At 39.9% G+C, this 14,038-nt stretch overlaps 1 protein-coding gene across 1 annotated transcript in view; it reads right to left on the bottom strand.

The window, feature by feature from the left end:
• Utrn (utrophin) overlaps positions 1 to 14,038 on the bottom strand; it is a 507,673-nt gene that overhangs the window by 147,735 nt on the left and 345,900 nt on the right. Inside the window, exon 52 of the mRNA XM_059272738.1 lies at positions 13,577 to 13,749. Coding sequence (XP_059128721.1) covers positions 13,577 to 13,749 — 173 coding nt within the window. The remainder of the gene's footprint in view (positions 1 to 13,576; positions 13,750 to 14,038) is intronic.

Below are 14,038 nucleotides of genomic sequence, written 5' to 3'. Positions count from 1 at the left end.
TTAAATACAGAGATGTAAAGACTCTTTCTCACTTTTATCTAAATACATAGTGAGAGGGAGCAGAGGAATGGAACGCATATAAAACATCTGGGCCTGTTTATTGTTTCATGTCTTTAATCCCAGCACTCAGGAGACAGAGGCAAGCAGATCTCCGTGAGTTCAAGACCAGCCTGGTCTACATAGATTATGTAGGCAATCCAGGGATAAACAGTGAGGCCTTGTTTCCAAAAAAGAAAAAAAAAAGGAAAAAAGAGAAAAAGAAAGACAGACACTGGTTATTACCTTTTACAATTAAAAGAAAATTTATTTAAAATGTTATATTCAAAGTTTATTTTTCTCTCTAAATGGAAAAAAAAAAAAGACTGATCTTTTAAGAAGAAGGGAGTCATTAACCCTCAATTTTTCTTATAATCAAGTAAATTGTTAGAAGCAAGACCTTAGAAATACTTCCAAGTTCTAATTGTTGGAATTTCTAATTCCAAACTGTTAAAAAAACAAAAATAAAAAAAACCCAGTAAGTCATTTGTGGTGGTTTGAAAGAAAATGGCCCTCAAAGGTAGTGGCACTATTAGGAGGTGTGGCCTTGTTGAAGTAGGTGTGGCCTTGTCGGAAGAAATGTATCACTGTGGGAATAGGCTTTAAGATCTCCTTTGCTCAAGCTATGCCCAGTGTGGTATACAATTCACTTCCTGCTGCCTGCAGATCAAGATGTAGAACTCTCAGCTCCTTCTCTAGCACACACCATGTCTGCCTGCATGCTGCCATGTCCCACCATGATGATAATGGACTAAACCTCTGAAATTGTAAGCAAGTCACCCCAATTAAATGTTTTCCTTTATAAGAGCTGCCATGGTCATGGTGTCTCTTCACAGCAATAGAAACCCTAAGACAACATTATTTAGCCTGGACACTACTTGGCTTTAGGTTGGCTGGTATCCTGTGCCAAACTGCCATGTGAACAGAGAACAAGTAGGCAAAAATCACTGACCAAAGTATTTTATACACTTATTTATTTACTTATGTATATATGCATGTATGCACACATGCATGTGCATATATATATATATATATATATATATATATATATATATATTAAGAATTAAACTGGGGGCCTTGTACATGTTAGGTATTCTGTTAGATATTTGTATATATATTTTGACTTAATGGTGACATCTTTGTTTTATTAATTATTTCCCTTTTTAACACAGCCATCAATTACGAACTTCATAACCAAGGATGATTTTAGGAAATACTTCGTTACAGTTCTTAGCATTAATCAGAGGAAAAAATTCTTCTTTGTTCTTATTAAGGCCCTAGAAGAAGCCCATCCATGCAGCCTGGAACCCATAGAAGGACTGTATTTAAAAACATGTACTATTTAGAGGAGCGGTTCTCAACCTTCCTAATGCTGTGACCTTTTAATACGGTCCCTCATAAAATTATTTTTGTTGTTATTACTTCATAACTGTAATTTTGCTACTGTTATGAATCATAATGTAAATATCTGTGCTTTCCAATGGTCTTAGGTGACCCTGTAACAGGATCATTCAACCCCCAAAGGGGTCACGACTCACAGGTTGAGAATCTCCAGACATTCAAGGAATTGGACTTTTCTAAGTACTGCGGTACCCAAGTGGACAGTCATGAACGTGGATCTAGTGCTAAGCTGGCGAGATGGACTGCCGAGCCTGTCTGTGATCAATCTGGCTGAGAGTGTCAAGGTTGTTGGAGATTCACACAGCCTCATTACACAACATCTTCCAAAGGGAAGGACTTAAAGGGGTGGGGTGCATATATGTATGAGTTATCTGGGGAGCTTCAGCTATATAGAGCATACATTCAGGCTCCTAAGACTACTTTTACCACGATGGTAGCATTATGATCCTCACCTCCATAAATCCCATCCTTTACCAAGGGCATGGAAGCAACCCACCAGGATCAGCCACTCCTGTCACTCAGACCTCTCAGGCATTTCTGGTGCCCATCTGATCCACTTTAGCTTTTGTCTCAAAGCTAACAGCTCTTGCTATAGTATTACCTCATTGGTCACACTTACATGCTATTTCCAGCAGTAGTCTGTGGTGATATTGTGTTCCCCAAAATATTGTGCACCCTAATAAACTTATCTGGGGTCAGAAAACAGAACAGCCACTAGATAAAGAGGCCAAAAAATGGTGGCACACACACACCTTTAATCCTAGCATTCCAGAGGCAGAGATCTATCCGGATCTCTGTGAGTTCAAAGCTACACTGGAAACAGCCAGGCATGGTGACTCACGCCTTTAATCCCAGGAAGTGATGGCAGAAAGCAGAAAAGTATATAAGGTGTGAAAACCAGGAACTAGAGCTGGTTAAGCTGTTAGGCTTTTGAGCAGCAGTTCAGCTGAGATTCATTCAGATGAGGACTCAGAGGCTTCCAGTCTGAGGAAACAGGATCAGCTGAGGAATTGGCAAGGTGAGGAAGCTGTGGCTTGTTCTGCTTCTCTGATCTTCCAGCGTTCACCCCAATACCTGGCTCCGGGTTTGTTTTTATTAATAAGACCTAACAATCTGTGCTACAGTCGATATTCAATGACATCCTAAGTCTTGGTTAAAAGTTAATCCAGCTCATCTCTACTTCACAAGACAATAACCAGAGTCTACCATCCGATATTCCTGGCAGAAAAGGAAAAGCTGGTGCTCCAGGCTCACTTGAAAATCCCACGAGCCTGCATTCACATAGTAACTGCAAAGGCCAATTACCTTCCCATCTAGTCACAGCTGCGCTGCCACCTGGCTAATAAAACCAACTACTCAAACTCGAACATTCTCTGTCCCCTTCCAAAAGGTTAGCTGTAAAATACTAAGACATGAATTTTAAGTCTTAAAGATGTCTAAAGCATTTTCTAATTATCTCAAAACTGGGTGGTTGAAATTTCATTATGGTTTAGCTAGCTTAATTTAGAGGGTGGATAGAGGGCTTGCTGCGCAAGCATGAAAACTGGGCTTTGGATCCCCAGAATCCACATCAAAAAAGCCAGGCAGGCAAGGTGGCTACCTTTAATCCCAGCCCTGGAGGTGGGGGTGGGTACAAAGACAGCTAGCTACAGTGGCTGGAATCCATGAGCTCTGAGTTCAGCTGGTAACCCTGACTCAATGAAGTAGAGAACAACAATGGAAGACACCGGACTTCTGGCCTCCTCCGCACTTACATACGTGTGCATGCGACCACACCCGCACATGTACACACAACCCCCCCACCCACCCACACACACACACAAAATTCCTTTTCTTTCTTTCTTTTTTTTTTTTTCTTTTTCCGAGACAGGGTTTCTCAGTGTAGTTTTGGTGCCTGTCCTAGATCTCACTCTGTAGCCCAGGCTGGCCTCAAACTCACAGAGATCCGCCTGGCTCTGCCTCCTGAGTGCTGGGATTAAAGGCGTGCGCCACCACCGCTGGGCCCTTTTATTTTTTCTTCCTTTTACTATTGTTTCTACTTCTTCCACAGATGTTAGGCTTGACCTAACTTGATAAAACTGTCTTTTGTCAAGATCCTGAGTCTGTGTGAGCTCCAGCTCTTCTGCATCACTATTAATTTTGGAAAAAAATTTCCTGATACACAACAAATTTTCTTGCCATAGAGCACAGCTAAGTAGTTCCAATTGTAGAAACTGAAAGCCTTTTACAGTCATAAGCTGCTAATGCAAAATACTTGTTGCATTTTATATGTTTGACAAGGCTGTTACAATTGCTTCCCAACCATGTTTAAATGCAAGAGACAGCTAGAAATCACAGGTTCCCACTCAACCAAGAAGTGCTGAACCTCCCGAGTAAACCACTTATGTGCGCATCCAACCTCTTATTGAGATCTGGTACTGCGCCCTCAGTGTCTGTAGTTTCAACATCAATCAATAACTAAGCTACATATTATGTTCCTTGGTAATCCAGTCCTACAGGCTTCCTGTAGAGCACACAAATGTCTTTCTCAATGCAATAGACTCTTTTCACTGCACAGAAACACTGGAATTGATCATTGAGCATTATGGTGTTCAGGTATTCAGCCCCCGAAGGGCCATCTGTACAAATGAAGGCCATACTTTTTACAAGAGATGCTCTGAAATGAAAATGGAAGCGGCGATTCCATGTGCTTCTCCGCATCTCTGCTTTCCCACAATAAACACTGAGCTCATCAGACAGAACCTCTGCCTGGCAAACCTGTTCTGCTTATTCTCCAGTACATTGCACCTCTGTACTTAGCAGATTACTACCATATGCCCAAACAGGCGCAGGCTTCCATAGTAGCCTATAGGGTTCTTGTTTCATTTCAGTTCTATTTTCATCCTTAAAGATGAAAGAACCCACTGGCCTTTTCCTGGCCAGTGGGTTGAAGGCTTTGTGAGGACAAACTGTATATTTGTGTTTGGTTTAGCTGTGTTCACTCACTGTGACTATAACATGAATTGCCCCAGCACTACAGACTGCAGGTCATCAACATGTTCTGGGCATTTTCAGGGAGAACATTGCTTTACCTAACTCAGTAGCTGTAGAACTGCTTCTCAGTAGTGGGCTTAGTACAGTGTCTTCTTTGCACAAGTTCATTCTCTGGATATGTGAAATGTGTAGTGCAATAGACCCTTTCATTGACTATAGTATCAACACTAATATCTACAGTGAATTCTGCTTCACACAGATACCCCTTTCTGGATGAAATCTGTTTTTACAAAGCTCTGAGTTTTACAACTTTTTACATGACTAGTTACTCAAAAATTATAATATAAAGGCTTGTTAGACAAAAATTTATTAAAAGCTTATTTCACCAATCAACTATAGTAGAGAAAGAATTACAGAGTGGAGTGCACACTCCTATCTGTTTTAAATCACCAAAATGATTTTTCAAAGGAACTGTCATCAAAGAAGTCATTATACCCTTCCCCAGAATATAAGCATCAACAAAGAAAATAGCATATGTAGGGTCATATGCTAAAAGACACCAGTTTGGGGACTAGAGACAGGAAGGAGTTGTACAGTGCTTGCTTAGCACACACAGGATCCTGATTTGATCCCCAGCACCTCGTAAGCCAGGTGGGGGGGGGGGGCTGCCTGTAATCCCAGCACTCAGGAGGTAGAGGCAGGAGGTACACCAGTTCAAGATCATTTCCAGCTCCATAGTCAGTTCCAAGCCAGCCTGGGATACATGAGACCCTGTCCAAAGGAAGGAAAGGAGGTGGGGAGAGGGAGGAGAGAGGAAAGAGGGGAAAACAGCTTTCATTTATCAATATAAACCAATGTTCACAGAGCACCCCTTAGGTGCCACACTGCTTCCAGAACAAAAAGGCAAACTGTCAACATTCTAAGGCCAAATTAGGATAAATTCAAGTTCACCAAATACACGCCCAAGATGGGAAATCTGACAGCCGCTCTACAAGGTACAGGACACAGCCCTGGAAGAATGTGGACTTCAACCAACCAAGGCTTTGGTTAAACGGCAGAAAGAGGAAAAATATATATTGCACATCTATATTGTACATAAGTCAAAACAGATTAGCAAAGTTAGTCTCCTAAAGTATATAAGGGTCTCATGAAGAGGAGGCTAAGCCATATTACCTCTGGTAGCATTTAAAAAAAACTGAACAGAATTAAATCTGTAATTCTGGGTACAAATGTGATTTTTCAGTTTATTATGAAGCCCATTGATTTTAAATTGTGTTATAAAAACAACAAAAACCTTAACTAATGTAACTAAGAATCTAGCTGTCATATAACAACATTCAAAACAGATTATTCCTGCTCCAAAATGAGCATGAAGACCCATCAAGAAAAACACTGAGTCCTTAAAATTCAGTCATTAAAGAGTACCCCAAAGCTATGACCTGATATGGTTGTCACCTGTGATGTGTGGCTATTGAATCATAAATTTAGGTTCATTAAGATAAATGAGATTTAAATTCAGTCCCTCGTTTATACTAGCCACATTGTAAGAGTTCAATACGCCACTTATAGCTAATGGGTCATGAAGAAACCAGATGGACTGGGCTCCTCCAGTCATTGCTGAGAGCCCTACTGAGACGTTCTAACAGGGAGAGAGTAGAATCTTGTTCTCTTACATTCAGGAAAAGGAGACTTTAGTTTTATAATGTGGATAGCAAAACCAACTCCTTAAGGTTAAGAATGGAGCTGTAAAATGTCATAACATGTAATATAAAGGATGATGGCAAATGGTCATCTTCTCTAAGGGCTTGAAACGGTGCCCCAAACTTTTAAGAGGCTTATAAAAGAAACGCAAGATAGAATTTTATCTTTGAACTCTGTTTCCATTACAGTTGACAACTTCCCCGGCCTTTGAAATCTCTTGTTAGGATGGATCTATATTAAACATCATTAAGCTGATAAGAGGATATTTAATTAGCATAATCTTACATTCAATAAATTTAATTTTAAAATGTAAGTCATGCCATTCAATCTTGAATTTATTAGTATAATGCCAATTCAGTTTTACAAGTGATCATAAAATAGTGCCAGCATTCTTAAGAGCCTATTTTAAAGGTGAAATCTTAAGTCTTCAAGTAATTCCTTGTGAACTGACCTAATATATATGTGTGTGTTTATATAATACATATATATGTATAACGCTGTATATTGTATTTAAGACGCTAAAGCATATTTAGCCCATTGAATTTTAGTATTTAAAAGGCTTGACCATGGTCATCCAAAAAGACTTTAATATTTAAGATCGTTGTTCTAGTGACCATACTATAGCCAAAGTAGATAATATCTATAAAGGACTTAAGAGTAGATTTGATGCAAAAAAAAAAACAAAACAAAACAAAACAAAAAACAAAAAAAAACAAAAAAACAAAAAACCTTCAATAAACAGTAGCTATCCTCTTTCTAAAAACAATAAATAAAAGGAAACATTCCCGGACATGGTAATATCAACTTAAACATGATTTGAAATACAAAATCCACTCAAAGGAGCAGAGTGGTCATCAATCAAATGGCCTCATCCTCAGAAAATAATTAAGTCATCCAGAGAGAGAGGGAGAGAGAGAGACAGAGAGAGAGAGAGAGAGAGAGAGGGGCTTGGAGTCTAAAGAAAAAACAAGACCTCTGAAGATAGACATGGCAGTGAATAAAATAGGAAAGTATTCAGAATTATAACACCAATTATAAGTACAGAGTATCAAATTATATAAAAGAACCCTTAGCTCCCCCCCACCCCCGACACACACACACCTTTCTATAGCAACACAAAGCTGGGCTGATGGCTCAGTTGGCAAAATGCTGGGAATTCAAGCATGGGAATCTGAGTTCAGAGTCTCAGCACCCACATACAAGGTGGAGCTTGTAGACTAGCACTGGAGAGGTGGAGACAGGAGGTTCAATGAGAGAAGCTGCCTCAAAAATAAATGAATAAATAAACAAACAAGCATATAAATGAATAAATAAAGGTGGAGAGCTATAGAGGAAGATACACATCTTTGATCTCTGGCCTCTGTGTAAGTATATCTACCTGCAGATGCACCTGAACAGACACAGGGTCATGAATACATACACACACACACACACACACACACACACACACACACACACACACTACACCAAAGAAGGAAGGGGCAGGAGGAGGAAAGGAGGGGAGGAACAGGAGGATGGAGGGAGGAACTAAGGAAGGAAGGAAGGAAAAATTAACCCTAGATCAGCAGGGGATAGAGAGGAAGTAGGTACTAATGTGTTAATGTGTTAATGTGAAAAAGCACGCTAAGCATGGGAGGAAATCTAAGGGCCTGGCTTTAACTAGAATGTCTTCCAAAGAACTCCAAGCTGGGTGGAAGGGCTTGAGAAAAGGCCTCCATAAGACTGGCCTTTAGGCAAGTCTACTGTGTGTGTGTGTGTGTATACTGTCTTGATAAATGACTGATGTGGAAAGGCCCAGCTCACTGTGGGTGGTACCAGCCTCGTGGTCCAGAGTGGTATAAGAAAGCAGGATGCATAAGTAATGAAACCAGATCAGTAAGCAAGACTCCCCCATAATCTCTGCTTCAGTTCCTGCCTGGAGTTCCTGCCCTGACCACTTTCCATGATAGGCTGTGATAGGTCTGAGTAAAATAAACCCTTTCCTCCACAAATTGCTTTTATTATAGCAACAGAAAACCAAACGGAGACAGAAATTAAGCATTCCATCATTAAGAATACCTGAGAATACTTGGGGTGACCAGAGAGGACTTGGGGGGAGGGGAAAGAATACTATCAAAATATACTGTATGAAAAATATTAAATAAATGGATAAAAAGAAAATGCTGGAAGATGGACATTTTTAAATATGCTTCAGGTGGCTGGAGTAATGCCATTTAATTATAAATATACTGGATTAAAAAATCACAAAGCTATAAAATTGTACATAGATGGTTCTAATAACAGAAGCAACTAAGGAAGGATGGGGCCGTGCTGGAGAAGGTCCATCACTTTCACAGGAGACTGTTCTATTGATGATGCTATACATTATCTGATTTGGTTAAACCAGGGCCATCTCTGAGGAATTCATATGACCAGATGGAATATGACCAAACAAGATATGTGCTCTGAAGAGCAGCCTGTCCTTGGTCCGTGGGACCCAGTATCTCAGGGAGGCCAAGATGAAATTGATGGAGGCCCAGGATGGGCAGGTCTATGGGACTTGAGTATAGAACAGGGCTGAAAACTTTCCCAGATAATACAAAGAGAAACTTGAAAATTAAAATATAAAGTGTTTTTTTCCTGGTGGTGGCAGCACATGCCTTTAATCCCAGTAGAGGCAGAGGCAGGCAGATCTCTGAGTTTAAGGCCAGCCTGGTCTACAGAGCGAGTTCAAGGACAGTTGCAGCTACAAAGAGAAATCCTGTCTCAGGAAAAAATAAAAAATAAAAATAAAAATAAAATAAATAAATAATAGCTGTCAGTGTGGCTATTTCCACCAACAATGAGAGCAGAGGGAAGAGGGTAGAAGGAAAAAATATATTCATGTCAAGTAAACAGGAACCATATGAGTCAGGCGGTGGTGGCGCACGCATTTAATTCCAGCACTCGGGAGGCAGAGGCAGGCAGATCTCTGTGAGTTAGAGGCCAAGCCTGGTCTCCATAGCGAGTTCCAGAAAAGGTGCAAAGCTACACAGTGAAACCCTGTCTCGAAAAACCAAAAAAAAAAAAAAAAAAAAAAAAAAAAAAAAAAAAAAAAAAAAAAAAACAGGAACCATACGGTCCTACAGATAAGGAGTAAGATGATAAAGGGGCAGAAATACAGCTGCATTTACGTCTAAAAGAAAAATAGATGGGGAAGTGATGCTGGACTAGCCACATGAGGCTACCAATTAACCACTTATCCCTATGTGACAGAGCTCCTTTTTCAGACAGTCTTCCAAGCCCAGTTTATGGCTGAGACTCTGATGTTTGGTGTCCATAGCAGTCATAAACACTCAGAGTATTCCCACTGGCTTCTAGGTAAGGCAAAGGGAGGAAATTAACCTCTATTAAAGATCGTTTCAAGCAAAGTAAGCAATTAAGAGAAAAGGTAATTTTCAATTAATTACAGGGAAGAGTAGTGGATGAGCCTGCAGAAATATTAAAGACATTGGAGAATTTGATACCAACAGAAGGCAATGTGAGCAACAGGCGGGACTCCAGAGGCCAGAAAGGAAACAGCTGAGGAGGGGCCTGAACAGCAACCCCGCCCACATCATTTGCATATGTAATAAAGTGGTTGGGGCTGGAAATAGAACAGCCCAGAGAGGAATTTTTCTTTGCAATAGACCTTCAGAGAAAGGTTTTTCCCCCCCACTCTTGCATGTAGGATGCTTCACATGGAAAGCCACCTTGAGCAGTGACTGCTGGGAATTCATCATTCCAGGGTTGAGTTAGCAATCTAAACTCTAAGCCATCGCCTTTCTCCTGGCTTCTGTCAGGCATTCCCATGACATTAGGGTTCTTAAGGCCAGCTGAATCCACTTTCCTTTCACGTTTGTTCAGGATCCAGCCAGGATAGAGGGACGCTACTTAACTGGTGAATTCCTTGAACATTTCCTACACAAGTGACTAAGATATGTGAGCGGTTTGGGAAGGGAGAAATTTCTGTGGCTTCTGAAATAACTAATGCCAAACGAAGTAGTAACCAATAATAATAACGGATATATGGGCCACTTCCTGTAGACACTTTGTATGAATTAAATGAGACATGCATGGCAGCCCTGTGAAAGAAATTACTCCTAATTTACATATGAGAAAACTGAGGCACACACGTGGGTTAACGACTTGCCCACTGTCACCTAACTGTTGCATGGCAATATCAGTGTTTTTGAAGACGGTGTCTCTCCAAAGTGCAACGCTCCCCAAAACTGTCCTGTTCCACTTCTCTCTAAGCTGAGCTTCCTACGTGAAGGACAGCCCAAGACTGAGAAAAATAAACCATTTTAAATCTCAAATAAATATGTAAATGATAAGTGATTTATTTTTGCATATTGGAAGATAAAAATGAAAAGCTATTTCATCTTTAGTTACACATATCAAAGCATGGAAAACACCAGTGAGTCAATATAGATGTAAATATAGCATCTACACAGGGTAAGTGAAGGATATCTCCAGCACAAACAGAATAGGTAGTAGTTGATGCAGACAGAATTCCCAACTGGATCTATAGAGAGAGGACTCAACAGCATCCCATATCTTGTCCTGCTTAAGAAATAGAGGGGCTGTATGTTTTTATCTATGAGACCCAGAAGAGCACAAATGTTCCAAAACACACTACACTACCTTAATTCTTAAGAAAATCATCCATAACAGATCATAATCATAAAAGACTTCTGATCTCTGGCAGTCACTGCAAAGATTCCCAACACCAAATGAAGCAGATTTACTCACCCAACCTTGCATGTGAAGAACAGCCTAGAATCTGCATTTACGGGGTCTACAGAGACTGAGAAACTGTCAAATCATTCTACTTAGTCTTCCCAACAGTCAAGTGGGTTGGATACTGATAGCACAATTTGGCAAAGTAAAGAGGGGTGAAGTAATTTGTCCAAGATCAGAAAATAAATAGTAAAGGGCAAGAATCAAATTGGGGGTCATCTGGTTTTACGGTTATGCACATTCAACACCTGATACAACCAAATCTAAGGCTTTCTCCCAACATTTCTCTTTTGAATTATCACTCTCACTAACATGTTCCTCTGTCAGCATCCCCTTAACTTATTGCCAGTTAGAAACCCTATCATCTACTGAATATGACCTTAAAATACGCTTAAATCCAACAATGGCACCATTCTGTTACTCTGGGTGATCTGTCAATGCTGTCCCCTTGACAAACTTCTGATCATAAGGCTCATACTTACTGAATTTTACTCTTACCCAAAGTAGACATGAATCATCACTTTCCATTTTAGTGTCCATAACAGGCATTTAATCTCAATAAATACAACTTCAAATTAGACGTAAAAACTTGATGAAGCAAAATAATTTCAATACCGAGTTAAAAAGATCTACATTTACCAGGTAGTGGTGTGCATGCCTTTAACCCCAGAACTCTCAAAGCAAAGACAGGTGGATCTCTGTGAGTTCAGGGCTAGCCTGGTCCACAAAGAAAGTTCCAGGACAACCAGAGTTGTTACACAGAAAAATACTGTCTCAAAAAAATCAAAAGAAAAAAATCTACATTCAAACTCTGGCTTGTATCTTATTAGTTCAATCTGTATAGTCAATAAATTTATCTTTCCTCGTATAAAAATTTTGACTATCTGCTATACCAGGATTCTTTTTCAAGAACACTCAGACGCCACTTAACAGAGACACCTTCTGAGAAGCCATAAGATCCCAAAAGCATGAATTAAGTAATACAGTTGTGTGAGACTGACTACTGTACACTTTACATGGCTAATAAGTAAAGTAATTGTTCTAAACGGGCATGGTGGCACTTGTCTATAATCTCAGCACTCTGTGGATGAAGGATGAAGAAGAGATAAAGGCCAGGGCCCAGGGAGACAGTTCACAAGTTACTGCTCATGCAGAGGACTCAGGCTGGTTCCCAGTATCTACATGGGAGCTCACAGTTACCCATAATTCCAGTTCCAGGGGACACAATGTCCTCTTCTGTCCCCATGGACTGCTACACACATGGTGCACATACATTTACAAGGGTCATATACATGCACATAATAAAAATAAGGGATTTTTCTGGTTTGTTTGTTTGTTTGTTTGTTTTAAAGAAAGCATTAAAGGCCAACCTTGGCTACATAACAAACTCAAAATCAGTCTGGGCTATAGGACACTTATCTTTAAAAGATGTATTCCTTTAATTCCAGCACTTGAGAGGCAAAGTCAAGCAGATTTCTGTGAGTTCAGGGTCAATGTGGTCTATAAAGTGAGTTCTAGGACAGCCAATGCTACATAGTGAAGTCCTGTCTCAGGTAGATAGATAGATAGATAGATAGATAGATAGATAGATAGATAGATAGATAGATAGATAGATAGACAGACAGGAACTCTTGAAGACTGAGGGATAAGAGACTTAATTAGAAAGAGAGAGTGGAGAGAAAACACAGAATAGACTCAGGTAGGCCTGGATTCTTATCTACCAGCCCAGACTTTTATTCCAAAGGTCTATTTATAACAATGCTAAGAGGTGGAGCAAAAGACCTCCCCCTTTCTAGTTACAGTCACCTGGTACCCAGGCCCATGGTCCAATCAACCTCTTATGCAGTCCTGCTCGGTACAGCCACTAGGAAACCTAATGGGCTCCAATAGATAGACAGATAGATAGATAGATAGATAGATAGATAGATAGATAGATAGATAGGTGGATGGATGCATGCATGCATGCATGGATGGATGGATGGATGCATGGATGGATGGATAGATGATTAATTGATAGATAGATAGATAGATAGATAGATAGATAGATAGATAGATAGGTGGATGGATGGATGCATGCATGCATGGATGGATGGATGCATGGATGGATGGATAGATGATTAATTGATAGATAGATAGATAGATAGATAGATAGATAGATGCATGGATGGATGGATGGATGGATGGACAGATAGAAGATAGATAGATAGATAGATAGATAGATAGATAGATAGATAGATAGACAGATAGGTTCTAACAATGTTAACACAGTATAAGATATATAATATTAAAGTAAACATTTGACAATCAGCAGGTGTCAGTGACATTATCATAACTGTTGGAAGGATTACAACACGAATATCTGTGAACAGCTTAGTGCACACAGCAGAATGCAATGGGTATAAAGGAGACAAAAACTTCTATTTACCTATTCTTTTGGTAGTGCTGAGAATTGAACCCAAGACCTCACCCAGGGTGAGTGCTCTACTGCTAAATACATCTCCAGTTCCAACTTGCAAAAAAATAAACTTTGGATTTCAATCTTAAATTCTGATAGAGTTGTACAGGTGACAGACTGTCCTTTCTTTTTCTGATACACAAAAATCTACATAAGTGCATGTGCACGGAAAGACGCGGACACATACACACACACACACACACACACACACACACACACACACACACACGTTTTATTTTATTATGATATTATTATATTGAGTATTCTGACCTGATGCTAGCCGACTTTGCTTTCAAATCATTCCATCTTTGGTTCATGTCATCTAGTCGATGCTGGAGCATTGTCGCCTCCTCAGAATTCCCCAGCGCTTTCACCATCTTCTGCCTGTTGCCATCGATGCTTTTAAATATGTCATTGTGCGCATCAATTTCGGCCTGGATGTCCTAAAGAGAAAAGCAAAGGGATGATGCAAATGTTAAAGGTCACCGAGACATGCCAGGGGATTTCTGGAAAGCTACTTTTGTATTCACAGAAGAGTTGTTTTCAATCGAAACACTTCATTTTACCATCTGTAATATATAACAAGACCAAGTGTTCCCACAGCTCCGACATTGAAAATAACAGCCTTTAAATCTTCAATACATTGATTCGCCATGTCCTAAAAGTGGAATTTATAATAATCTACATTTCATCTATTTGCCTACTTGATGTTAGTATTTTAGGGTGAGTGGG

This window comes from Peromyscus eremicus, chromosome 8b (genome assembly GCF_949786415.1).
Source record: "Peromyscus eremicus chromosome 8b, PerEre_H2_v1, whole genome shotgun sequence".
NCBI classification, from domain to species: Eukaryota; Metazoa; Chordata; class Mammalia; order Rodentia; family Cricetidae; genus Peromyscus; species Peromyscus eremicus.
This window is presented reverse-complemented; position numbering and strand designations above follow the sequence as displayed.